Genomic DNA, 27,839 nt, shown 5'->3' on the forward strand with positions numbered 1-27,839 from the left:
GCCTGAATTCAACACCAGCTTTCACGAACCTCTGTAACAACCCATGTCCTTAACACAGAAAAAATGGTAAATAGCCTGTATTTGTATAGCGCTTTTACTAGTCCCCCTCGGGACCCCAAAGCGCTTTACACACCCAGTCATCCACCCATTCACACACACATTCACACACTGGTGGAGGCAAGCTACATTGTAGCCACAGCTGCCCTGGGGCAGACTGACAGAAGTCAGCGCAAGACAAGCATAAAGTAATTTTTCTATCAAAAAGAGGAGGTTTTACTATTCCAAGTATTTTAGTTACCGAAAAACGATCAAATACACAGAACAAATGCTGAACAGAAGCGAGGCTGCCATATCGCGCCATCGGCCCTTCTGGCCAACACCAGTAGGCGGTAGGTCTTGCCCAAGGACACAACAACCGAGACTGTCCGAGCCGGGGCTCAAACCGGCAACCTTCCGATTACAAGGCGAACTCCCAACTCTTGAGCCACGATCGCCCCACGAGAAAAACATTAATAAGCCATATGAACAAAGCCCAAAACACAGCAATGTGACAGCTACAGTAAAAAAATGAAAACACAAAATATATGAACCTAAAAACATGCAGAAACATATGAACACTTCATTGATTACAATGTTTACCTGCTCATTAATGCAAATATCTAATCAGCCAATCACATGGCAGCAAGTCAGTGGATGTAGGTATGTAGACATGGTCAAGGTAGCCGCTGAAGTCCAAACTGAGCACCAGAATGAAGAAGAAAACTGATTTAAATGACTGAATGCGGCATGGTTGTTGGTGTTGTGTTGATGCCACAGGAGAATAGATTGATGGACTTCTCTGAGCAGACAGGAAGGCAACAGTAAGTCACAACCACTTGTAATAACAAAGGTTTGCAGAAGAGCATTTCTGAATCTAGCAGCACATGGGCCACAGCAGCAGACGAGCACACCAGGTAAGAAAGGGAAGCCCACAGTTCACACAGGCTCACTGAAAGCGTACACTGGAGGCCAACTGACTCTTCCCATTGGCCAGAAAACACAACTCTAAATGAATGATAATGTGCAGATAATGATGAAAGTCTAAATATAGCATAGTTTATCAGTGCTGTATTTAACGTGGCTATAAAATGCTACCTTAGCAGAGGTGACAAGGATTTCTAATAGTTTAGGAGAAATTTTGAAGCAACTGAAGGAAGCGTTTGCCTTAAATAATTTTTGATTTGAGTTGAAAATCTCACCAAATGAATCAGTGCTGGAGCTCTGTGCACTGTAGTTTGTGACATTTGAACATGGATGAAAAAGCTCTTAATGATGCTAACTGAAGGAATTGCCAAAACATTCAGTGTTTTCATTTGCAATCAGGTCTTTGGCTCTCACAAAGTTTTCTTATTTACAATTTTATTCAAAAGGAACTGATGTTATTGTGTTTTAATCAAAACTGTAAACCCAAGGAAATCCCAAGAAGTTCACACTTGAGCTCCGCTGCTCTCTGCTGTGGCTGCTGGGTTAAGTACATGAATTTATGAGCACGAGCATTTATGAGCTGGTTAATGTGCAACCAAAGGAGAGCTTAGCTTCATGTGATATCTTGATGTGAACTTTTAGCTTCCGCTGGCGTATCAGCCACTTTTACTGCAGCAGTGGATTAGGTATTACCGAGCCCTTTGTACAAGCTTGGAGAGCGCTTGTTTCTTTTCTCCTCAGATATGCAGGGACTGAAGTTCAGTGCAGGGTTTAAGTCATTTTCTGGTCATAATGGAACCCAAGAGTGAACTAAGAAGTGAAAGGTCAAAGGTAAGAAAAGCTTTAGCTTTCAATTTGTGATCTAAGACACGGTAGTGTTCAGACTCGCAGGCAGGGATTGTGTGAGTTATATGACACAAAGACAAGCATAAGCGACGTAACGCTGAACATAAAACAGCAAGATAGTCTGACCTGTGATTTAAGCACTGACTGCAATGCACATTAAGGGGACTTAAAAGATTTCTCACTTACTTTGTAAATGTGCGGGGTACCAGCAGATGCAGGGCTTGGTGGTCTTGGTTGGGAAATAAAAGAGCTTTGATTCTGAAGTGTTTAACAGCAGTCAGCATTCACAGGCTCTTTTCAATTAAGATCTGGAAGATTCTTGCACTCTTAATTCTCAAGGGTGTTCTTAACTTTCTAAGGAACCAACCCATGATTGTTTCATTACATTAACTTCAGTGTATGGCTTAGGAATAATGTTTTCCCCCTTCTATTACTGTGCAAATGGCTTTGGATGAAACTTTTAATATCTCTGCACATTTTGCAAATAAATGTAAGCACAATCTGCCATCACCTTCACCACTGGGAGCTTGAACACCCGGTGCTGTAAACCTTCGATAATGTCAAGCGTTCTTTTAAGTGTCAGTGTGACTACGCGCAGAACGAGAGATTTAGCCACGGAAAAGCGTCTGACTCCTTTCCAATAGCACTCGGAGCTCCCTAAGTCCAATTCCCCCATCTGCTAGTTGTAACGGTTGTAAAATGAATAATTGGTGTCAAGTGGTCCCTGTAATGCCCACTGTGCTGCTGAGGACTCAGACATAAACACAACTGTGATTGGCTTCTATAAATCACAATCAGGACACCGAGTGAAGCTGGGGTCTGTCTCAGTGGCTTTCCTCAAATATGTTGACTCTGTGGTGTATTGTGCAACATACACACACACACACCTCCCTTTCCACCTGCATCAAGTGTGACAGCTGGGAAGAAATGAGAGGGGGCGTATCTAACACCGTGGCACTGTAAATATCGAGATAGAAGATGGCAGGTGTGTTCATACCTGGGTGTGGTAACAAATACATCCAGCCCTCTATGCCTCGCACTGCAGCTTGCGCATAAGAGGAAAAGGCAGCGGTATCTTATAAATACAGACCTTTTACATAAATCACTATCTCCACAACTTGTAGGAACCAGCCAGGACTTCACCACGGCAGTCACAGGACAAGGTAAGACCCATCCTACTACTATTTCTTTGAGAATAGCTACCTTGTTTTCTACTTTGTGAACACACCTCTATTTATTTTCACTGACTCAGTGAAATCTGGAAAGAATAACATATTTATTATCACATTTAAGGATTTTATAAACACAGGTTTCCAGCGGGGTTTTTTTTTTTTTTTTTTGGGGGGGGGGGGGGGGGGGGGGTTAACCAACGTGATTTTACACGAGTTGAAGAAATACGTACGGTGCAGCATTAACAAAAGTGATTGTGTATGCTCCACCAAAGCACAATGCAGGTTAATTGATAGGGAACCAGTCTTTCCTGTCTGAGTAATAGAAGCAATACCGCTCGCAGGTTTATCTTTCCTGTGTTATTTGCTCAAGTTTTCAGTAATTGTTTTAAGCTGGGATCAGATTGCACAGTTTATTTATTTTTTATAACAGGGATTTGCAACCACAGCTGAAGCCACTGATAACTGGCAACCAGGCGTGATCGTATTGAGGTGATTACTTTCAATTAATCAAATATCACAGTGGCATCACTTCTTCATCTAGATGTTTGTTTTTTATCAGTATGTTATAAGGAATAATCTCGTGTACATACACTTTACAGCTGCTCTGTTTGAAATGGAACTATGGCATTCCTGTCAAAATCTAATGGGTAATGGACAAACGTGCAGGGCAGGGTGTACCTTGTTTTTAAGAAAAGGGAAATAAAATTTGGGGACTACGTTTTAACAATAAACACACACAAAGTTAATTTAAAAAGAATGACATTTAAATATGTATTGTGTTTATTTGTCAAGCTTTTAACAGACGCCCTCCAGTCTCGTGGCTGATAGTAAGTTCACAGGGCACGACCAAAGTTTAGCACGAGTTCACAGACACTTTGAGATTGCATTACTTTTTAATTTAGACAAAGTTGAGTTGAAAAGCAATAAAACACACCCTGTTTTTGTTCACTGGACTCGGGTCATTATGTTTGATAGAGCTCCCTGTTTTGACCTTTATCTAGATAATTTTTTTGCTGTGTAGCTGATATTTCAATCGACTGATTACGATTAGATATTTTAAGTCTTTATATTTTTGTCAATATTACACCTGTACTTCACATGTACATTTGGCAACATGCACTTTTGGCACCTAGCTCTACTGGATGCCTAAACTTGGATAATCTCTTTTTAAAGCTGCTCATACGCAACCTGATTAATTGCTTTATAAGCTAACATAAGACGTTAGCTTAAAATTAGCTATTTAAGCTCAAGTGCTATCTCTTCATTTTCAAATCTCACCTGCTTCTTTTGTTTGTCGAGTGTGTGTCACCTCTTTATCAGAAGACATAAATACCAGAGCCTGTTAATAATACTATAAAGGGTGTGGTTAACTAAGTGTTCATCTCACACCACCAATCACTGCCCGGATAGATATTTTATTACTAGACCCGGAACAAAGATTAGAGCTAGTACATGTAATAGTGCTTTATATTACTTCTCCCAAGAATAAGTTCAACCACATCTACTCCAGCTGTTTCACAATGTCATTATGGCATCAGTGTTGCAAGTGCGTTCATAATATGTTCTTGTTTCCATACAGCCTAACGTTGGCTCAGCTGGTGATACTGTTTGCTTATCAGTGCTGTTGTTTCTGATATCCCAGTCAAGAGGCTGTTAAAGCACCGCTGATTGCTTGTATTTTCCTACAGCACCAAGCTGATACTCATTAGCAGGATTAGAGGTGCTTTGCTGTCAGAGAGTCAGTCCTTTGAAAGCATTCACTTGTCATTTTGGAGACATCTGTTTCCAGTGAAAAGACAGCGATGCCAGGATGAGGAAGAGTGAGGAAGAGGTCTCTAAAGTGAAATATCTTTTCTGTTCAAGTACTGTTTAAGGAGTCAGGAGTGAACATGTATTTTTCAGTGTGCTAGTTAATCTTCTAAGTATTTATCTCTTCAGAGTTTGTGCTAATTTTATATCATTTAGCTGTTTTATTTTACATTACTTTTTCTTCTTCTTTTTGCAAAAAACAGTTAAAAACAAACAAACAACAAGTAATTAATTCTTATAGTTTTTACTCTTTTTCCACAGGTAGCTAGCTATTACCTTTTGCTGAAAAGCTAAAACAAGCTAGTGGTGGTGTCAGTGGACAACATGAATAAAAAGGAGATTATGTAACAGGGATAGCTTATTTTAGTCACTTGGCAAAACACAGTGAAAGGTCCATAGGCTGTAGACACCATGATGTCATCTCTTAAGTTCTGCTTTTTTACCCTCTTTTTTTTTTTTTTTTTTTTTTTTTTTTAAGGCCTTGACCATATTTCTTGTTATAGTTAATCAGTTTATGCTAACGCTATCAACCTGGTTTGATTAATAAGGTGTATGCATTAATGACTGTGTATTAAGTGGGTTGATAGCCTTGGGTAACAAAAATACAAGCGTAAAAGAAAGTGCAGAAAACTCTGAAAACCTGTTATTTTTAAGATTTTTTTTGTCTTTTACAGTCAAACAGTGAACGTCCTCTTTCATTTTAAATATGGTCATAATTTACTAAATGAATATTGCCCTGTGTTGTACTTAAACTAACAAGATCATAAACTCATTAGAAGAGTGTTTACTAGTAAAACCATGTCAGAAGTTTCTTATGGACTTTTACATTACAACTTCTTTTCGCATTATGAAAAGCTGCCCCCTTCTGGCCATTAAAGCTAATGTAGGTTAAAGGCACTTACATGTACAGTGACATCATTTTGTAGAACTAGAAGTTATGTCCATCTTATATCTTATAAACATATCTTATAAACTGATACCTGGTTATAACCGTGGTATAACAAAAAACCCAAAAAAACTTTTCGCTAAGCGTCTTAACAGCTTGTTGTCACATTGTGGCATGAAGATGTGTTTTTTGGGGCATTAACAAATGTGATGGCACAGTATATAAACCCTAGCAAACCTACATTCAAATTTAACAGTGAGAATATTTTAAGTTTAATCTATAACATTTAAGACATTAGACGCTCATCAATAGTTTTCATGCAAATATGTAAACTGTTTGTGACAATAACGATAAGTACAATTTTTTGTTTTTGTTTTTATGTTTACAGTTCAGCAGAATGATGAATGAAAACAATAATGCATTTAAAAATGTCCGCCGAAAGCCAGGCCTTCAGATATGGACCGTCAATGTGAGTCTAAAACGCATTACACGCACCCTATGTTGTTGACATTGTTGTCCACACTGCTGAGCTTTATGTAGAGCTGCAGCATGTTGAAATCTCATATTTGTTTGAGGTCTAAATGGTTGTTTTCTTTACTCAGAAAATGCAAATGGATCCCGTTCCACCGCAGGTCTTTGGCAATTTCTTTGAGGGAGACTGTTACATAGTTCTATATGTGAGTAAAAAACTGGGTGATTTCATGAGATATATAAATATATATACATATATCTCATATATGTGTCACCTCTCATGCTTTTCATTATTATCATCAGATAAGTGAGAATAAAGGCTCCCGCCAGTCTGCTGATATCCACTACTGGGTTGGAAGAACCACCTCTCAGGATGAACAAGGTGCTGCTGCCATCTACGTCACCCAGCTGGACGAGTACCTGGGTGGGAGTCCGGTCCAGTACAGGGAGGTGCAGGGCTACGAGTCACCGCGGTTCAGGAGTTACTTCAAAAATGGCCTGATGTGAGTTCCCGATGAAGGCAGCTGGTGTTTGAACGAAAGGGGGATGGTGACATACTCAAGGGAATGAGTCTCTCTTATACACACACAAAAACACACACACTTATGTTGTAATCTTCCTGAGTCATGGCTTACAACACTAATCCGCCTCTATGAAATGATTATGACACAAAACACACTTGTTTTCTGAGGCCTAGCATTAAAAAACACCAATTTCTCTTGCCCAATTTATTAACCTTTAACCTTTAGTTGCATGTTTGCTTTATGGTTATACAACCTTAAGGAAGAAAATCATACTGATGAAAAAAATGTTCCTTTAATTTTTTTTTTTTCTCTGGGTCTCTGGGTTTATGTTTTTATTGCACTTGAACTTTGGTAAAGTACACTTCTCTCTCCACAGCTACAAGAAGGGTGGAGTGGCCTCAGGTTTCAACCACGTTGAAACAAACGCCTACAACGTCCTGCGACTGCTGCATGTCAAAGGGAGGAAGGATGTCACAGCAACAGAGGTATTCAGAAAACAAATTAAAGGGATATGAAAGGCTTTACGAGAGTCTTACTCCCTGCCTCCCTCTGCTGCTATCAGTGGCTTCACACAGTCACGCTACAGAGAGGTGTTGGCACCCCTCCTTAAACAGATTATGTCTTGTTGTCGTAGCTGTCTCTGTAGGTGTTAATTGCCCGAGGGGTGGTATGAGAGTGTGATTAATTAATACGCTGTATTGTTTCAGACGGTGTGTACTGTCCGTTTGAATGAAGCACAATCAGTTATTCAACTCTCCACTGTGTTTGCGTTTGTGTGTGTTTTTCCATGCAGGTGGAGGTGTCATGGAGCAGCTTTAACAAAGGAGATATATTTCTTCTGGATATCGGGAAAGCTATAGTGCAGTGGAACGGCCCCCAGAGCAACAGAAGAGAGAAGCTCAAGGTAATCCTCTGCACTGATTGGTTACAATAAGCAGCGGCACGAGAAGTACTCAGATCTCGTGAAAAATGCACACCGTGGAAGCAAAGTGAGAAAGAGGAAAGAAATTTAACATTTTACGAACAGAAAGGTGATAAAATATGTCTGCACTAAGGCTGTTTCTGACAAAGGGAGAATGACTAGATTGACTAATGACTAATAGAATGACTAATTTAATTTATTCTTGTGTGTCAAGTGAATTTTATGAACTCAGGGCCTCGGTTGCATTAGGAAGGACATAGAAGGTGTGCCAAATCAAACGTGCATCCATCCACTGTGGCAAACCCTTGGAAAATTAAGGAGAATTTTTTTTGAATTCTTGAAACCTGTCGGCTGTGGATCTTTAATAATGTACACCACTGCCTTTAGCAGTAAGCTTTCAGTTGTCTGTGAAATTGGAAACATGCATGCAAGAAGAGTTAGGAAGGAATGGTAACAACAGAAAAGGAAAAACCAACAGCTATTTTTTATTTATTTTGAAAAGCGCTATATAAGAATCAGTCCATTTACCTTTTAGGGGTGGCTGTAGCTCATCAGGTAAAACAGGTGGTTTGATCTCCGCCTGCTCCCGTCTGCATGCAAAAGTTTCCTTGGGCAAAATACTGAACCCTGAGTATCAATGTTAGATAAACATTAGGCACAGAAAAAGTGCATGTGTTTGAATGAGATATGTGTACTATATAACAACCAGTTCTTTTACAGGGATAGTGTAGATTTTTGTGTAACACGGGAACCTTTAAGTCACTGTTGTCACTGAGCAAACAGTTTTCACTTTTGTGTCTTTGTTTCTCCCTCCGTCTTTTCAGGCGGTCTTGTTGGCTCAGGACATCCGGGACAGGGAACGCGGAGGTCGTGCTCAGATCGGTGTTGTGGAGGGAGGAGATGAGCGGAGCTCGCCCGAGCTCATGAAAGTCCTGACGACTGTGCTCGGACCAAAACCGGCACAGCTGAAGGAGGCCACTTCCGACGATGTGCCTGATAGTGCGCAGCAAAACAGTGTCCGACTCTACCAGTAAGTACATTATGCTTCCACTGCATTGCTCACACAAAACTGTAGAAATTGATTTCAACTATTTACCAATATCACACCCATTTTTTCTGATTTTCTTCCTCAGTGTTTATGACAATAGTGGGAATCTGGTGATTCAAGAAGTGGCCAAACAACCTCTGACACAAGATCTTCTGAAATCCTCGGTAATTAGTGTTCACTCTTTGAGAATGTTCCCTAGATGCTAGTATTAGAAAAGAAAAGTGGTTCAGTTTCAATGGGTTTTTTTCTTTTGGTGTTTCAGGACTGTTTCATTCTGGACAACAAAGGGTCTAGTGTGATGGTCTGGAAAGGAAAGAAGGCCTCCAAAGAAGAGCGACAAGGAGCTATGAATCGGGCACTGGTGTGTATACAGAATGATGACTGCAAGGATCTCTTACTGCCTCCTGTTCTGTCTTATAAATTAATTGTGTCAATTTTAATCCTCTTTCTCCTTAAATGATTTTGGATAAATATAAATTCATCATTTTTTCTTTTCCAAGGATTGCATGGCTTGAGGGGATTATCTCAGTTTTTATGTGCTTTTTTGGAGATGTTTTTCACTACAAGCTTTGTCCATCAATCTTTTCCTCCAGAGCTACATTAAAGCAAAAAAGTACCCAGCCAGCACCACTGTGGAGGTGATGGCTGAGGGAGCAGAGTCAGCAGTCTTTAAGCACCTGTTCAAATCCTGGACAGACAGAGACCAAACTCAGGGTCTGGGTACCACACACAACGTTGGAAAGATAGGTAGCCTCTTCAAATCTACTGCTCAATCCACTTCTTCAAAATAAATTCCAGCACAGTTAACATGTTTTCTCTTGATATGCTATTTAATCTTATTTGCTGATATTATGCTGTTCGTCATTAACTCACATTAACTAACTTAACATTTTGTGTCCGCACAGCTAAGGTCGACAACGGAAAGTTTGACGTGATGGAGCTCCACGCGCGCCCTGAACTGGCAGCACAGTACCGCATGGTGGACGATGCATCAGGAGACGTTAAGGTGGGAAAACATATGCAGGAATCTACGAATACAGACAAACACAGTGCAGATACTTTTCTGACTTCAGTTGCATTGTTGCGTGTTGTTTGAGCTGTTGTTTGCCTGTGTCAGGTGTGGTGCATTGAGAATTTGGAACTGGCTGAAATAGACCCAAAAACCTACGGGCAGTTTTATGGAGGAGACTGCTACTTGGTGCTGTATTCATATAAAAGAGCAGGCCAGCAGCAGTACATACTCTACATGTGGCAGGTCAGTGTCAAACCAATCCATGCTTCCTTGTTCTCCATTTCCTCCTGCTTCTGGAAAACTGACAAGCACCTTCATTGTGTAAACTTCTTTTCTTTGTTACTTCAGGGACGCCATGCCACAAGCGATGAGATTGCAGCAAGCGCTTTCCAGGCTGTCAATATTGATAACAAGTACAATGGAGCCCCAGTTCAGGTCAGAGTGGTCATGGGAAAGGAGCCCCGCCACTTCCTGGCTATTTTCAAAGGCAAACTTATCATTTTTGAGGTATGATTTTATGATTTTCACACTGAAAATGATTCTTAACTGGATTAGAAATTCTCACCAACGACAAAAAGTAAAATATCTATTTGGTTTGTGTGTATCCATGATGCAAAAATAGATAGATAGATAGATAGATAGATAGATAGATAGATAGATAGATAGATAGATAGATAGATAGATAGATAGATAGATAGATAGATAGATAGATAGATAGATAGATAGATAGATCAAAGCTTTAAATAAAAGTTGAAAGAAACTGGAAACTCAATGTGTGTGTGTGTGTCTAAAGGGAGGAACAGGTAGACCTGGTGTGGTTAACCCTGCCAAAGATGCCAGGCTCTTCCAGGTGAGAGGGACTAATGAGCTGAATACTAAAGCCACAGAGGTGGTGGCCAGGGCAGCTTCTCTAAGCTCCAATGACGTCTTCCTGCTGAAAACTGACAATATCTCCTACCTGTGGTATGGAAAGGTATGCATCATGGGGCTGTGTAGCAGGCTTTGAAATAACATGAATATTAGTTTAGTTTGCATTTGACACATTAAAACCATTTCTCCCCCCTGATTTCTGCTTCTATCCCAGGGCTGTAATGGGGATGAGAGAGAGATGGGGAAAGCGATATCTAACGTGCTGTCCAGGCATGAGAAGCGGGTGGTGATGGAGGGCCAGGAACCTGCTGAATTCTGGATAGCTTTGGGTGGAAAGGGCTCCTATGCCAGTGACAGGAGGTAAAATATTTTAATGGCAGCATCGCTTTTGCATATTGTGACAAAAATAGGATATTTTGGGCTTTTCGCTTAACAACACACTCCAGCAGTCAAGTATTTACAATGAAGGGCGCTCAATCTGGGTCCAGAAAGTAAAAAAATAACCAGTATAATAACAAATTAGCAAGGGTTCAGGATTCATCCAAAAAGGCCCTTTAATCATATTTTGAACCATTTCCAAGCTTACATTAAATCTGCCTGGATTATTTTTATACCAAGGTCAGTGGAATATGCCCAATGTCATCATACACAGAGAGAGAGAGAGAGGGAAGATTATCTGCTGTTACGACAGGAAGGCCTGTGTCATTTCAGATTCGAGAGGGAGGAGCCGCTTCACAGTCCCCGGCTGTTCGAATGCTCCAATCAGACGGGGCGCTTTAAGATTACTGAGGTGGATGATTTCGCCCAGTGTGACCTAGATGAAGATGACGTCATGTTGCTGGACACCTGGGAAGAGGTAAGTGATCAAAGGAGCTGAAATCAGTCAGACCCTGCTGTTGATTTGGGGCCTGCTTCCTGTTTATGAGCATCTCATCAGGAAGATTGTGAAACTCACTGCACATTGACTAATAGATATGAAACAAACACTATACTGTATTACACAAGCTTACTGTTTCCTCCTGCTATGGTTTCTAATTAATCTATACTGGTGGTAGTGACTCAGCTCAAGGTTATTTATGTAATACTTCACACGGAAAGACAGAATCAAGCCTAAAGCTCAGTTTTCGGGAACTTACACAGCAGACTCTTTGAGTAATTTGTCTCTTTTTCTTGTTTTCTGTCACTGAATCTCAGCTTTTCTTGTGGATCGGTAACTCCTCCTATGAGTATGAGACCAAAGAGGCGTTGAACAGCGCGCGGGATTACCTGAGAACTCACCCGGCTGGACGTGACCCTGACACGCCCATCGTCTTTGTCAAACAGGGATACGAGCCGCCCACCTTCACCGGATGGTTCAACGCATGGGATCCCCACAAGTGGAGCGTGAGTTTATAACAGTTTCCCCTTTCATCTTTCTGGGATCCCATAGAAAGCATGATCAAGGCATTACAAATTCCCATTACAATAACATGCAATACAATGATTTAATCATCTCAGAAGCTAGGAACAACTTACAAACACAAGTGGATGATTCAATGGAATAATTGAAGATGAAAAAGTCACTGCATGATTACTAACCTTTACTGTGACGAATCTTGGTTCTGTTGATCTTCTGAACAGGGAGGCAACTCCTATGAGGAGATGAAAAACAAGCTGAGTGATTCAACATCTATCTCACAGATCACTCTAGTAAGTGACTCACACTGATGTGCTAATATCACAGCTGTAATACCTACTAACATCTTTAATGTCATATATAGTAGTGTTGCTAACCTGTGAATGTCTACATTTCGGAGGTTTACCTTTGTTTTTTTGTGAAACTGCTTCTGTAAAACTTCTCTTTCGTGGCTGCAGGACCTGCAGAACACTAAGCTGAACAAGACTCCCATTGGGGGAGGTGGGGGTGGTTACAGAGCACCTGGGGGCCCCCTAACTTCTCCGCCACCCAACAAGGCCTACTTCCAAGATGAAACAGATTTTTTCCCTAGACCCTCTAGTCCTACAAGACCCCAGTCTGGGATGTCCTCCTCCTCTGCTAGTTCCTTGTCCTCTTCTGGAGCTGGAAAGTTTTTTGACCCTGAGCTCCTCGTCAACAAGACTCCAGACGAGCTACCAGAAGGAGTGGATCCCACCCAGAAAGAGGTGTGTGTGCAGATCAATTATAAATGGTAAAAATCAGCATTTGATTATTGTTTAACGTCCTTCTCAGGGCATTAATTAACACCTTTAAAAGTGACGTCTAATCATGACAATTACAATTTAGAAGTTATTGTTTTTGGGGTTTTTTTTTAGTAAAATTAATCACGTCACCATAAAAAAGACTTCAATATGATTCGACACCTATTTAGTATGTTTACCTGCAGCAAAGCAGATTTTTGTGACTGTACCGCCGTTTCAAGTCAAAAATCCACAGCCACCAATCGTGTGATATGTTGTCTAGCATATACAAAAACATAATATGCACTTGTTAGCAAGTTAAACGTATTATTTCCATCAGATGGGATTCTTTCATTGCTCTGAATTTGGATTAACATGTAGTAATATAAATGAAGCTATTTTAATCATCAACTGAAAAGGTCACTAAACAGCTGCAAATGCATGAAAAGTGACTACAAAGAGATTAAAAGTGACTGCAGAGCCGCATAAAATGCTTCTAGCGAGTCATGAACAACCGCAAAAAGACACAAAGACACTACAAAGAGACAATATGGGGCTTTCCAAGAAAGGGTGGGAAGCCTTGCCATTGTCTGTGCCTAGAGCTCTGTGTACAGCAGAGGTCAGTCTAACCGTTTCCCATCCTCTGTGCTCCGATTGGCAGGATTATCTATCTGACCTGGACTTTGAGAACCTGCTCGGTACTACTCGCGCAGACTTCCGGCGCTTGCCAAAGTGGCGCCAGAATGATTTAAAGAAGAAAGCAGGAATTTTCTGAGAAGGAATCACACATCTCCAACCTGTCTGCTGAGAAATCCGCTTGTAAACCAAACTATACGGCAGCATTTTAGCTTCTGACCTTCATCTCAATATTTTGTTTTGCTGTCAGAGGGGTAAAAAAAAAATCGACCAACATCCCAAGTTGTTTAGATTTAACAAATGGTATTTATGATTATGACCATGAATGTAACTTGTAATAATTTAAAGGACGTGACTGACATTTCTAAGATTATTTTTTTAATTATTCTGCTTTATATTTATCTGTATATTTTCATTTCATGTAGATCATACTGAGATGATGTTTTGTTAGCATTTTATCTGAATCACAAATGCAGTGAATAAACAGAAAACCATTGACCGGGGATTCGGGGAGTGGTTTAATTCAAGAGCTAGTGCAAAAATGTGTGAACTGTAAAAATGCTGTAGAGCAATGGAAGACACAAATAAACCATGACACAAAATATTAGAAGTTGTTTCAGGCACCATCTTGAAAATCTTCTATATACAATGCTGGGAGCATTCATAATGCACTCATAATGAAAGGACAGAAGCACACAGACATACTATGTCACTTGCTATCAACATTGTCATTATCACTCTTATGGCATCAAGATGGACAAAGTTTAAATGAAGTCTCATAAGACTATCCCGTAAAGCTGCTGAGAATCTAGTATATTTCAGGTGGGATTCACACAAAACTCACATAATAATGCACATTAATTATTAAACTTCTCCAGAGAGTGGTGAATATAGTTGGCTACTTTTCCTCTCATTCACTTCATTCTTTCTTTGTCACTTTAAAGGCTCTCCACCAAACCGGCTTTTAAAAAGCTAAAATTATACAATGACCTAAAAATCTCAGACACTTGTGAGTCAGCAGCTGTGGTATGTAAAAAAACAAGTTATTTAGCTTTAAAATCTGGGCTTTAAATTCCATTAAAGTTTACAAAAGACGTGAAGTTGGTTTGGTTTTCTTTTTGCAAACGGGCCTACGGGGCATCCAGGAGCATGAGGTGCACAAACAGACTGGCAGAAGAAATGTTGTCCCCTCTCTTGTTGAGCACCGGGACATGGCGATATCCTGGAAAACAGGAAGTGAGCGTGAGCTTTGTCAGCAAAATGAGAAGCTGTTTCATAAAGTGTAGCACAAAAAAAAGATGCAAAACAATCACTTGAGCTATGATTTGCATGAATTTGTATCTGTTTAATTTCCGTGTTGTTGCGGTCCACACAGAAGAATTAAATAAGGGAGAAAAAGTATGTTTAAAGTGGAATTAAAGAAGATAATAATGTGATAATAGTGCACAAAGAAAGTCAAAGCTGTGAGCGAGCACTGAAAAGAGAGGATGCTGTCTTAACACTTCGATATTTTAATTACCGCACAGACCATTTCAGTCATCGTCCTCTTCGAAAATTAGATTGTTGCTAACTCTGAGTTGGTGTTGCGTTGCTTTATCGTGTTAGCTTCATCAAATCTGTGAGCTTTCTTACCGTTCTGTATGCTGGTGAGTGGCAGACAGTACTGCCCGATAAAATCGTTCTGCGATGCTGTGTCGTGGTCCTCCAACAGAAATCGCACCAAGGCCAGCTCTGGCACACTGATGTCAAACTGGAATTTCTTATTCCACATAGGGTTGAATCCTGCAAGAATGAATATCTGTGTTTTTTTAAATTCTTTGAAAAAATGTTTGACAAGTAAGTGCACTTATGCTATACTTGCACATATAATGCTCACCATTATTTTCAATGTGATGTGTTTCCTTGCTGGCATTGTCTGCCCGGACACCATGGATCTCCACCTTCACCAGAGGGTCTACGATGGATTTTTGCTTTTCCTTGTTGATTTTAGGTAACTGCTGAGCTGAGATCACCTGTTGAATTGTGAGACAAAAATGCGCAGACGCGATCACGTGACAGTCCGACTACAGTCTACGTTCAGATCTGATTAGATATCTGCAGCATGACGTCCAGCTTCCACAGCACGCTTCGATGCTTTCACCACCAGCATGATAATTAATCTGTTTATCAAGTGGTGGCATAATCAGTGGTTAAAAAAGGCTAAAAATCCACTTTCTTTATTTTAAGTGCTACTAGCTACTGTGCAGATCATAACTAGAAATACAAAATGTAATAAAAGGACTTGAGGATCAAAAAACATTAAAAGTAACTCCTCTTTTCAAGATAGGTTATGTCAGTAACTATTCAGCCAATGATCGTGTTAAAATTCCTTTAAATAGCTGCAAGCTGGCAAACAAAGATAAAAGGATTCAAACTTCTAGGCCAGAGCTAAGGGAAATGATTAAAGCTCATTAGCAAGTTGACACTACACATACTGTAAACTTTGTGAACTTTGTTTTCTTTTAAAAGGAAATTCCACAGGACACCGTTAACCTCTAATATAGGCTTATCTTTCTGGAAAAAATTCCCACCATGACATGAAAGATCTTCTTCTTCAGCCACGACCCTTCGGTAGGTGTGTTGGGGTTAAACTGAGAGGACAGGCTTCTTTGAAATTCAGGTTTCAGGATGTAGCCGCAGAAGCCGTTCAGCAGAAACCGTCCCTGGTTTAAGTGCATCTCCTTGGAGTTAGTCTGGAAGTTCAACGCCACTAAAAACCAAATCAAAGAGGAAAAAGCGTCAAACTGTTTCATTCGTTTTAATTGGTTTACGTTAGTTTGTGTGCTGCGTATTGGAGCACACCTATCTGGCAGCCAACGTTCCACATGGGCACCGGATTATAGTTGGAGGAGTCGGTTCTGGAGCCAGCAGGGTAGATCCTGCTGAGTTTGTCCATGTTGTGGTGCATGAAGGCAGTAGCTACAACAACAAGTTAAAGCAGATGTTTTTTTTTAAACTGTGAGTTCTAGCATGACAGTAAAGAAAGTTAATGCAGCGTGTGTTTACCTGAGGTCTCAGCCAGGTTGAATGCTTTACTCTCCTTGAAGGACGACATTTCATAGAAGTCCTGGTTTTCTCTGGCGTGTTCAAAGCTGTTAAAGTGCACGCTCTTACAGTAGATGACGATGTCTGAGAGCTCTTTGTCGAGTTTGATATTTGATTTCTGAAACAAGAACAGAGAGACAAACGTGAAATCTGAAACTGAAAATTGTTATTTCAATTTCTTGTAAATGAGTAAAAAGCCTTTGGCACACCTTTGGTTTTTCTTTCTGGCTATTCTCCTTACACTCTGCAGCTTCGTCCTCCTCAGACACGGTGCCATCCTCTATCACGTTGTTATTGGTGAAGATCGAATCCAGTTTGTTCAGTCGTTTTCCCTTGATGAGGAACTTTCCCTTAAGTGCCTACAAAGAGACACAAAATATGTTTTGTTGTGCTTTGCTTTGCTTAATATAGAAAAGCACACATTTAACTTTGTGACAACAGAGACTGTGTTCCTGATAGTCACCCTCCAAACAGCCAATAGACTAAAGCATAACTTAAATTTGTGTTGAGGCTGAAAATGCCACAGGCATCCACTTCATGGGAGCTGAATTTAAAATATTTTTATTTCCTCTCTCTCTCTATTTCTTGTCTCTTTCAGTAGTCAAGGTCTTCCAATCATGGGAAATAATGATTTGAGACCCCTTCTGAATTTGTAAGTTTGCGTACTTACAAGGAAATGAACAGTCTGTAATCTTTATGCTAGCTTCCTTTTAATGGAAAGGGACAGACTGTTATCTAAAAAATCCAGAAAAAGTACAATAAGCAGAAGTTAGAAACTGATTTAGCCGTCATTGAGGGATGCTTTTAATCCCTTTTTATCCTCAACCAAAACACGACTTAGTACTTATGTTCTTGTAGTTGGTCACCAGGTTTGCCCATATCTCAGCAGGGGTTTTGGCCCATTCATCCTTACAAACACGCTCTAAATCTTTTAGCTTTCTTCCCAAAAAGTTGATTCTGGTTATCTGGATTTTCTTTTCTCCCACTCCCAATGAGTGACAAAACGTTTCTCGCACTGAAAACCCTACGCCCACTTTTGGGGATTTTCTTACCTGAAATTTTAGCTTTTTGGCAACTCAAACTTTCAGCTCCCTCCACAGCTTTTCTGAAAGACTGAGGTCTGGAGACTGGGTAGGCCTCTCCGTGAGCTAATGTGCTTATTCTTTAGCCACTTATTTGTTGCCTTGACATAATGGTTTTGGTCACTGATTTGAATGCTGGGTCATGCTGGAAGACCCATCCATGACCCATATTTATATATATATATATATATATATATATATATATATATATATATATATATATATTTTTTTTTTTTTTTTTTTTTTTTTTTTTTTTAATAAATATTCAGGGAAGGAGGTTGTCATCCAAGATTTTATGATATATGGCTCTGTCCATTGGCCCCTCAATGAAGTGAAGTCATTCTGTACCCTTAGCAGAAAAATAGCCCCAAGCATAAAGCTTCCACCTCCGTGCTTGACTGTGGGGATGGTGTTCTCTAGATTATATTCACCATTTCTCCTGTGCAGAGGTTGGAATGGAAAAAAATAGTTTCTGTGGACAGATGAGCTTTATACACATAAGAACCCAGTCAGTGGGAATCAGCATTGTGGCTGGGTTGTAGGTGATCAACACTTATTTCATGTATGACATGTAAATCTGTTTCTAGCATTTATTATTATATTGTATTGTATTTGGAGACTAAATTCTGTTCACTAGAAGTCTCTGTTATCAAACAAGGTGTTGTCGCAAACACACTCACTCAGCTGTTACAGCAAATCATTAGCTACTCAGTAGGTGCAAAGTGAGACAAGCTTTATCTGAGGCTATAGATCGATGATGTCTTGTATCACATTAGCTTTGTTTCCTAAACAAAACTTGGGTCACGTTAAGGAAAACAGCAAAGTGAGAAATCTGGCACAGTAGCGTGTTAGGAATGAAAATGTTAAGGTGTGGTCTTCCTTTGGTGATTTTTTTTATTAGGGTAAGGATCCCAAGATGATATATTGTATGTCATTGAATACAGATAATGGGTTCCACACCTCAGGTGATGGGAAGTTAGTTGGCATGGTGTCACCCAGAGGCTTTTTGACCAGAGCGTCACCCAGGAAGAAGACCAAATGACGGGCCATAAGCTTCTGTTGCTCAACTGTACAATGGTTCTCCAGAGACAGAATCACTGGGTACTGGGAAGTCTGGAAAACAAAGGAAACAATGTGAAGGTGAACTTCAGACCTTTTCCAGTTTCTAATGTGTTAAGGCGAGGAAAGGGCTGGGAATTCAATGCGGTCTCCAACATAGGCAGAGTAAAACATCCAAAGTCAGTGAATATCTCACGTACTTTGAAGGCGTAGTCATTGATGGCTTTGATAACATCTTTGAAGAGCACTTTGGATGTGAGTGTATGGCCATGGTAAATAACAGGTTCTCCATCAGCCCCATCCCAACAGTCCAGCTCCACGCATCGGCAACTCTTCATCAGCGCTCTGCAAGCAAAGAAAACATTCATGACCAATTAGTGATTTTACATCCCTGAAACTCATAAACTTTGCCTGTGAAAATAGAGAGATTCCTGTGCTGTGACTTCTGTTCCACCAAAAACTCCTTTATCCCAAAACAGTATTTTATAAAGGCCTAGGAACTACTAGGGTGGTCTAAAACAGGCATGGCAGAACTTCAGTTCAGTCTACCTGGAGGCTGATGCATATTTTTAAAAGATAAACCATTAATATTATAAAAAAAAAAACATCTATCCAAAGTAGCACATTTATTCCATGCTTCTATTTCACTTTTGTTTAATGCTGTCGGTATAAAAGTAATTCTGCAAAATTTACTTTATGTAGGCTTCTGTGCTGCTTGGCCCTTTGAGTTGGTCTGCCATCAGATATGTGTTGTGTGAGGAGGAGATGTAGTAATGGTTGAGGGGCTGGTTCATGTCCTGATACACAGATCTGTGGGCTGGGTTCAGAATACAGCCGTCGTCCTGCTGCAGGTACATCAGGAAGCCATCTTTGGTCATGCGATTGTTCTGCTTTGCTGTGACACAAATGGATGAAAGTGTTGAGTGGAAAATTGTGTATAACACAGTTGAGTTAAAGCTTTAATAATATGGTTAATATAATTTTATCATTCCCTGGTGTCCAGAGTAAGTCTACCTGTTTGGTCCACTTCATATTTCTCAATCAGCCTGTGGGCGTCCTCTGCAGTCGCCTGCTCCCGCTGCTCGTTCAGCAGAAAGTTCAGCAGGTCTCTGTCGCTCATCTGACCCTCTGTTTGAGCATATTTCCCATAAATGACATCAATCTCCTCACGGTGTGTCAGCATGTCGTAGAATTGCTTGATCTCTTCGCCTTCCAGGGTGCCTGAATTGGATGTGTCACATTTCTGTGCAACACAATCAGTGAATTATTTAACCAGATCTAACATTTTATGAAAGATTAACAGTGAATTTCAAAGATATATTTTGTAATTTTCTGACAAGGTCTCACCTTAAAAAGGTCCGCTGCGTAAGAATCATCAACCTCAACATTGATCTGCCTCAAGAAGTGTTTCACCTCCTTTAGTGTCATCATGTTGTCGCCATTCTTGTCAGCCTTACGTATGCAGCTGAATATCCAGCTGGCATTCAGATGTAAGGATTTGATGTATTACGCACAAAAACATGCAAACACATTTCTCTATTTAGGAGTTTGCTAAGGATACTGTTCGCTCTTCTTCTGGTTACTGAGGTTGTGCATGTTGTTGATGACCTTCTCCAGGCTGCTGACCCACTTATTTACATCTTCCGGAGATTCTGCCATCAGGTCGAGATTCTTCTTGCGCCCCTTGAAGATGATGGAGAAGCAGAGGTCTTCAACATTGGCATCGGTGTATTTTTTAAGGCCCTCAGAGTGGCGACCCTTTCGAACCGATTCAATGTCATCAATGGAGACTGTTTGGAGAGCGAAGGGGTGTTTGTTAGAAAGTGTGGCCCTGAGAAATCACTGAAGGTTAGTGTTTTAATAACCTCAAAGTCAATATTTGGTAAGCCCATCTGTATTCTTCAATACAGCCTCTATCAAGATGATCCCACACTGCTTCAGTAATGTTGAGGAGAATGTTGCTCTGGAGAGGCCAATCCATGACTGTTAGTGTTCCAGTTTGTTATTTTCTATCCAGGTATGCTTTAATAGATTGGCAAAGTGTTTGGGATCACTGCCATGATAAAAAAAAATGAAGCCATTGTCATTCAGATGCTTTGCAGATCAAAATCTGACATGACCACCTGCTGAAATGCAGCTCCAAACAAAATTTTTTCCTCTTTCTTAATAACATGCTTTTTGCACACTTTTCATCCGCAGTAGATAGTTTTTTAGGTATTGCACGGTGGATTAAAATTTCACTGTACTTTTCTCCATGCATAATTAATTTTAACAAGATCCTCAAAGTCACTGCTCGAACTGCTCCAGTTCCTCAAATTTTTTAAGGACACACTGCACACCATGCCAGGTTTTTAGCTAGTAGCTTGTTGGGAAAGGTTATTTGAAAACAATCATCGTGTACAAGGAGTGGACTGAGGAAAAGTGAAAAAGCAAAATATTTTTAAGAATTCAGGTATGGCAAGTACTGATATCTGCACCTCTAATCTATATCATAAAAAACAAATTGTGATTATTTTAATATATTCATTACTAACTGCTATGTTGTCTAAAATGTAACATCTTTTATTTCTGGCATTAACAACAGCTATCAGGATGGTAGCATTCAGCCATTATTATCCCTTGACACACAGTCTTTCCTAAGATAAGCCCATATCTTGTGGCGGCCGACTTTTTGTCCCAGTGGTTACAACTGAAACTGTTTTTCTATCTTATCTACAGGAAGGCTTTTGTCTCAACAGGCCACATCTGTTGCCTTCACTCACAAATCTGCAGCACAAAACTTACGTCTTCCAGGCAACTTTCTGCATGCACTGGTGGGAACCCAACAACATTTATGAATCAAAGGCTGACTTTTTGATATTTTATGTGTGTAAAAAATGCATAATGTGGTACCAAGAAAGTTGCTTTTTTTTTTTAGCAAGCATTGTCTATTTACAGGACATCAAAGCTAGCATAACATTTTTGTTATATTTTTGATTACTATAAAGCCTTAGCCAATGGCCTTCACAAATTCTTGAGAGCAGCTAAATGCTGCACCATGTTCACGAGCTCGTCACTATCTTTTTTTGGTACTAGACAGTGAGCTTTTTAGTGGAAACAGATGAATCCTGCTGAAAACAGAGCTCTTGACTCAACACTGTAGGCCATAAAAGCAAAAAATTAGGTAAAAGACGCTAAAATGGTCAACCAAGTTGAGTTGGGCAATAATTTCATTACAGATAATCCTTTAAATACTTGCTAGGATGAAAAAATTTGATTTATGCAGATTAATCTGTAATAGACTATTTACAACATTGCAACAGCAAGTCTTCATGAATGTCCTGCTGTCAGACGTACTACTAAATCATGTTTATAATAAACCAGATTGAGCCATTTTACCCAAACAGTCTTAATGTTTATGAGTCATTTTTAGGCCTAACAGATGGGTTCTCCAACATTTGTGTTGTTATCTCCTGTAAACCTGAATTCTTTTGCAACACAAACCCACTCCAGATTTGATTTTGACTTTACTGCACTTTAAAACATTTTTACACAATCTGACCTCTCCTGAACCTCTTTTCAAACACATGCACCCATACAATCAAAGTGTCTCGGACTAAAATGTTTATCTATATCACCCATACAAAGACAACATACATACAAAAGGTCACTGCACACTGATGCAGCCAATGCATCGGAGGCCAGCTCTATTGTTGTGCAATAGAGCTGGCCTTAATGTACGGAAGAGCATGCACTGCCGCGTGTGATGTCATTGCACTACACAGCAGCACAGGCCCTTGTAACAAAACAGCAAAAGACTCCAGGCTTAGCCATGAGGCCATATATTACGGCTGGGCCACAATCACTCCACATCTACTCCCTGCATCCCAAAGTTAGAGAAGCTAATGAATCATTCTACTTTGAAGGAGTCTAAAGTTCAAAATAGGTAAAAACAAAAACAACACATTGAGGGGGCAGTGGAGTGAAACACACCCTTGTTTTCCAAGCCCTGCCTCAGCTGATTGCTGGATGACTAAAATACCTTAAAAGCACTCAGCAGAAAAGGGAGTGTTTGGTTGATCTGTGCATGCACATTATCTCCAACAAAACAGAGGTTGTGAATTTGGACCAATTTCAGGGAATCCCATCTGGAGAGACTTGCCACAATGTCCAAGTCGTGTTATCCGTGTCACGCAGACATTGTTCAAATACCACATGAAATGTTTACACAAAGAGAGTTTTGTGAAGGCCTGACGAAAGTTCACTCTGTTGTTTCTAACAGTCTTTTCCTCAAAGGGAAGTTTGACTTAAGGGTTAGATAGCCGTGCCAGTGAGCGAACAAACAAAACAACTTTGAATGTCAGTCACTCTATGTTCCAGTGCTCACCTGTAATTATTAGAAAAAGGTCATAATACAATGAGTTTCCTTCTTAGGGTGGCTGGAATCCACGTTAGAAAGAGTAAGGACCTTGAACATCCAGAGGGAGCTTTGAGTACAGCCGTTAAATACCAGTTTGGGCATTTAATTAGGATGTCTCATGGGCAGTTTGCCTAAAATAATCGATTGATAGATTAATGGATCAGTTATTGAGTGAATCAATAGATGGATTAAAACCTCGTTAAATTGCCCAAACTAAGCTTTGCTGTCAGTGACATAAGTAGGCTAAGCCAGCTTTTCAAGCTGACAAATTTGACTTGAGTAAAGCACAGCAGCAGATGCTCTCATGAAAAATATGGTAAAAAAAAAATACATGCTGTCCTCCCACAATTTCCTCTATTTTAATCAAAGCGCTTTAGAGCTGACTGGTAAATGCAGCTGGAGCCCACAGGAAAGCAATAAAATAGCAGCTTATTTCCGTAAACAAAGAAATTCCTGTGTAGGCCCATCTGTAAGAAAGCTTGGTAACGTTAGAAAACATCGTGTTTGTAAAGAGAATATTAGAGTCATTATTCTCAGTGTTTGTTCAAGGCTCAAGTGCAGGGCAGAGGTGAGCTCGGAAACCTGAGCTACCTGAGTCCCAGTGGATGCACACATGCTATACATTCACAGCCAGACAGTGGCTCACTGAACCGAAAACCTAAGGAAATAGTCTCTCTAACACACACAGACAAACATACAGCTGGGAGTCACACTAGTATTTCCCAGTCCGGCTTTCGCCACACCACAGTACCTATCAGCATGGAGCTGTTTTCACACATATTCACTACTATTATCATATGAGGGTGTGCTTGTGTGTGTGTGTGCTGTAAGGGAATACGCTTTTGTTAAGATCTGAAAGGAGAGCTCTTAGCAGACAGAATAATAGAAGAGCGGTCTGCCGGCCAAACAGGTAGATGTTCTCATCAGACTAAAATAATTTAAATGGAACACAGAACTTGTACATGGACCTGCAACAGACTGGAGGCCTGTCCGGGATATGTGGAAGACAATGGCTAGCTGGATGGAACGCTGGGCATGTAAATATACAAACATATATAATAAAGTAAGCACAGAGGTTACACTCACAGGTGTGGTTTTGCTTGAATGCTTTCTTCGACTCATGCGAAAAGGTATGGCAGTCTTCCTCCAGTTTGAAGTAGCGGCCATGCTTCCAGGATTTTGAGCGAACCTTGACCAGTTTTCCTCCTACCAACAAGAACTGGAGATCTGAATCTCCCTCCAAACCTGCGGGTGTGAGGACAAAAGGAGCAGTCACGCAAGTTTCTGCCTTCTGTATTTTAAAATATACATAAAGTACACTTGGTTAGATATTGCAATAAACTGAGCATTGATAGCAGAAGTAAATAAATGTTATAAATAAAACTGATCAATATGCTATCAATACTTGCAATTTTAGCCATGTTTAATATGAGGATGCACCAGTTTAATGGTATATGTGACAGAAAATGAAGATAAGCATTATTAGTTACACCTTAAATTAATTTATAGGTCCCGTATGGCTGTCATACACGAGTACCAACAAAGAATTTTGGAACCATCGATATCTAGAATAAAATCTAAGCTATGTGCAGTCCTGTGTCTTTTTTATCCCCAGCACACCTGTCGTACTGTAGTACAGTGCAGTGTGTCACAACATTTCAGACATGTAGAGACAATAGCCTATCATTCAGGTGCAGCAATTTGCTGAGTGTTGCATTCTGGGAAGGGTGTGTGCTATCATCCGAACGAATGACTCAAAGCATATTTGTTAATCAGTGCTTGCGTTTATCAGTGTAAAAGTGTTTGTTTCACACAGCTTTATGAATTATAAAATTCTCTCTAACTGAGACTGAGAATATGCAACACTTTCTAAGTAAACAAAGGGCATTTGAGGATAACACATTAAATACGACTCAGAAGGGAGTGTTTTTATGGCCGTGGGCAGGATCGCAACATAACAGACATTTCTTTTTCGCCCAGATCACACCACAAGCCCACAGAGGCTGTTTATGAGTCTCTGGCCTCTCTGCAGCCAGGGAGGAGGACTGGCCAGCGCTGCACCACCCCTGCCCTGTCAGGCTTTCTGTTGGAGGCTTTGCTCTGAGCACCTTCTACGTGTTTGTCAAGCCTCTTTTCTTGTAAGAAAAAAGAGGCTGTTCTTGTCTACTTCACTGTGAAGAAGAGCAGCCCGCTTTCCGTCATCCAACAGCTTCATGTTACGAAAGCAGGCGCTGACATGTTCCTTACGCATCAAACTTCTCTGTTTGCATTTTTTTAAAGCAAACTAATCAGTTTCAGATGGGAAGAGCTCTGTGTGCACCCAATTATACAAGCTAGCACAAGAAAATTCCAAGAACTGTGAAGTGAGAGGGAGGCGTGATGGCACAAGTTCACGTCATATGTTTGGATGCCAAACAACCCCCTTGCCCTAAATAAAAAGACTAGTTTGACGATCAAAAAGTGAGTCTTTGTCACATTGGAAAACCATTCCCACACAGTACAATGTCATGTGACCTGAGTAGGGAATGTGACTATTTCAAACAATTCTGTTTTCCTACAAAAACAGGCATAGGACATGGTTTTAATTGCATAACAGGAATGCAGTGTTGTTAGATTACGACTGTGTTATAAATGACACAATAAAATGTTAAGAAATTTAGATATAAATACTGTGCTGCCCTCCTCTGTGCAGATGACTAATACTCAGGAAACTATGCTGTCTAGAAGAGGAAACAATAAGAGACAGAAACCCGAGAATCGAACAACGCAGAGGTTTTCCCCTCAGCTCATGAGGTGTTATTGAAGTTTAGCACATCCTGTGTCTGTAGTCTCATTTGTCACCTCGTTTTCAGCTCCATCACACAGACCCTTACGGTGCAACTTCCCTAACGTCAAAGAATTTACCGCTCCAGGCAACGAGGAAGCCTCCATAAAGCGTTAGAGTGCACGGAGTCAAAACACAAACCATATGTTTATTCTCAACGTCACGACAGAAACATTTATCGTCCAAGGCTGCACGTCATTGGTGATATTTTTTTCCCTCTTATTTGAAGATATAAAGTTTCGCAAAATCCATGTTATCCAAACATTACGCGCACGCGCCTGCCAACATTGGCAAAACAGTCGAAGGCGCCTCAAGCGTGTTTGCACCTTTGGAGGACTCACCCAGGCGTTTTCCGTTCTCCTTCGCAACTTTTTTCAGGTGTTCCAGAAATGCTTGTTCCTCGGATTTTGTCCTTTTTGGCCGTTTATGAAAACAAGACATCTCGGATAAACTTTCTTGTTTACCCCAGTGGGATAAAGAGACTGGCCGGTCGGGTCGATGCTCGGCGTTGAAGAGAAGCAACACGTAGATCTCCCCTCATGGGGCGGGTCCCAAAAATAATCTGTTTCTGTGTTAGAGCCGCAGTAACTTTGCTTACCTGTCCTTGTTTGCACACTCTGAAGGAACCGTTCAGCGCTATGAGGGTGTGAGTCTGCTCTCACCTAACCTGTAATCTTAGTGATAAACTTTTTAAAAACTTCTAATGGTCGGAAACACATCTGACTGACTTAAGTGGGCCATCACTCTCACAGAGTGAGGTTTGTCTGCAATAATAAAAGGTCTTGTGCGCTGAAAGAAGAAATTTGCGGTTGCTTATACAGAGGTAAAAGGTTACAATATACCTTTAAATAAATTTCTATGTAAAAAAGCAGTACGCGTTTTGCACATCACTATTTTCATGTCTTCACGGGCTGCTGTAGCTGCTTCCAAACACAAATAAAAGCAATGTTATATATCTATACGTTTATGAATATTTTACGTAATAACCATTTTAGTAATGAGATGTGAAACAGCGCCATCCTAAGGGAAAAGCGGATTGGCCTGTAGTTTAAAAAAAGGATGTATAAGAACTGCAGCTCATCGATAAAAACCTGTGCTACCTGATCAACGATCTCTGGGTGTGGTTAGAAAGCAAAGTGAAAAATTAGATGAAACGTAACACCTGCAATACCTTCAATATTATTCGTTCAGCTCGATGAAACGTGTCATTGTCGTGGTAACAGAAACATGTCACGATGCCAAAACCAGGAGCCCACCTCAGTGTTTTGAATGGCAAATGTGCGTTGAAAGAAAACCAACAGAAAGCAACCAAGGAACGTGAGAAATTGTGAAGCATTTCTCTAACCAGGAAACCACAATGTTTTTTGTTTAGAAGCACTGGCTCTTTTTTTTTTTAATTTTATGATATATATGTATAAGTATTAAAAGCTCCTGTTGATTAATATTTGTTATTTTTGTCTCAATTTTAGACATTAGACAGGAGACTTTGTTATTTATTGAGGAGAGAAAATAAAATAAACCCAACTTTCATTCAAACATCAAAAATAAACATGGGTTTGGTGAAGCTTGCTTAATAGTGCTCTAACTGGCACAAAATCGATAAATCAAACACATTAAAAACGTGCGCTTTTTAGTGCAAGTAGACTAAATCTGTGCGCTCACATGCACAGATTTTTGAGCAACTCACCAAGTTTGCTGGATGTGCCATTGAGGTCCATTTTTATATCAGCTTATAGAAATCACCATATGCAGTGCAGCAGTTCCCGGGCTGAATAACAGGAGCTATCCTGGACATAAAACGTGTCTTTTTGCCCTGTGGAGGAATAAATCCTGTCCGCGGTGCCCTCCACACAGTGTGCAGTGAATGCCAACCCACTTGGGACGCTCTTGCGTGCTTTCGATTCCACACCCACTGCAACACCGGTCGGACAAGTAAAGCACTGTGAATATTCTTGTCTTCTTACAGTGAAAATTACACATGTGGAAAGAAATACTAATTTTGCTTTCATAAAGTCAAACTTAAACCTCCAGATAGTTTTATAATGTAGCAGCATCGACCTGATTGCCATTGTGTT

At 40.3% G+C, this 27,839-nt stretch overlaps 2 protein-coding genes across 8 annotated transcripts; one reads left to right on the top strand and one right to left on the bottom strand.

The window, feature by feature from the left end:
- Positions 1–359: 359 nt before the first annotated feature.
- Positions 360–14,501, top strand: vill (villin-like). 6 transcript variants are annotated; one of them, XM_085173360.1, is made up of 21 exons: positions 361–1,794; positions 2,934–2,972; positions 3,412–3,470; positions 6,065–6,145; positions 6,279–6,353; positions 6,451–6,650; positions 7,048–7,156; positions 7,465–7,575; positions 8,418–8,623; positions 8,727–8,805; positions 8,904–9,002; positions 9,235–9,388; positions 9,547–9,647; positions 9,759–10,160; positions 10,447–10,626; positions 10,738–10,883; positions 11,235–11,379; positions 11,718–11,906; positions 12,144–12,212; positions 12,378–12,665; positions 13,342–14,501. In XM_085173360.1, exons 4-21 carry the CDS (start codon positions 6,074–6,076, stop codon positions 13,453–13,455), a joined length of 2,739 nt encoding a protein of 912 aa, XP_085029486.1. In that variant the 5' UTR covers positions 361–1,794; positions 2,934–2,972; positions 3,412–3,470; positions 6,065–6,073; the 3' UTR covers positions 13,456–14,501. The 6 variants fall into 6 exon arrangements, with proteins under 6 accessions (XP_085029485.1, XP_085029486.1, XP_085029483.1 ...); XM_085173362.1 differs by lacking the exon at positions 3,412–3,470 and having other exon boundaries at positions 362–1,794; positions 9,759–9,896; positions 10,002–10,160; XM_085173357.1 differs by lacking the exon at positions 3,412–3,470.
- plcd1a (phospholipase C, delta 1a) lies at positions 13,822–27,632 on the bottom strand. 2 transcript variants are annotated; one of them, XM_085173364.1, is made up of 15 exons: positions 27,452–27,632; positions 24,027–24,185; positions 20,103–20,331; positions 19,889–20,018; positions 19,556–19,784; positions 19,235–19,436; positions 18,742–18,886; positions 18,443–18,595; positions 16,610–16,759; positions 16,362–16,518; positions 16,158–16,274; positions 15,887–16,065; positions 15,193–15,328; positions 14,949–15,098; positions 13,822–14,538 (listed from the first exon to the last, which is right to left on the bottom strand). In XM_085173364.1, exons 1-15 carry the CDS (start codon positions 27,480–27,482, stop codon positions 14,447–14,449), a joined length of 2,259 nt encoding a protein of 752 aa, XP_085029490.1. In that variant the 5' UTR covers positions 27,483–27,632; the 3' UTR covers positions 13,822–14,446. The 2 variants fall into 2 exon arrangements, with proteins under 2 accessions (XP_085029490.1, XP_085029489.1); XM_085173363.1 differs by lacking the exon at positions 27,452–27,632 and adding an exon at positions 26,106–27,151.
- Positions 27,633–27,839: the final 207 nt, after the last annotated feature.

Source organism: Neolamprologus multifasciatus, chromosome 9, assembly GCF_963576455.1.
Source record: "Neolamprologus multifasciatus chromosome 9, fNeoMul1.2, whole genome shotgun sequence".
Taxonomy (NCBI): domain Eukaryota; kingdom Metazoa; phylum Chordata; class Actinopteri; order Cichliformes; family Cichlidae; genus Neolamprologus; species Neolamprologus multifasciatus.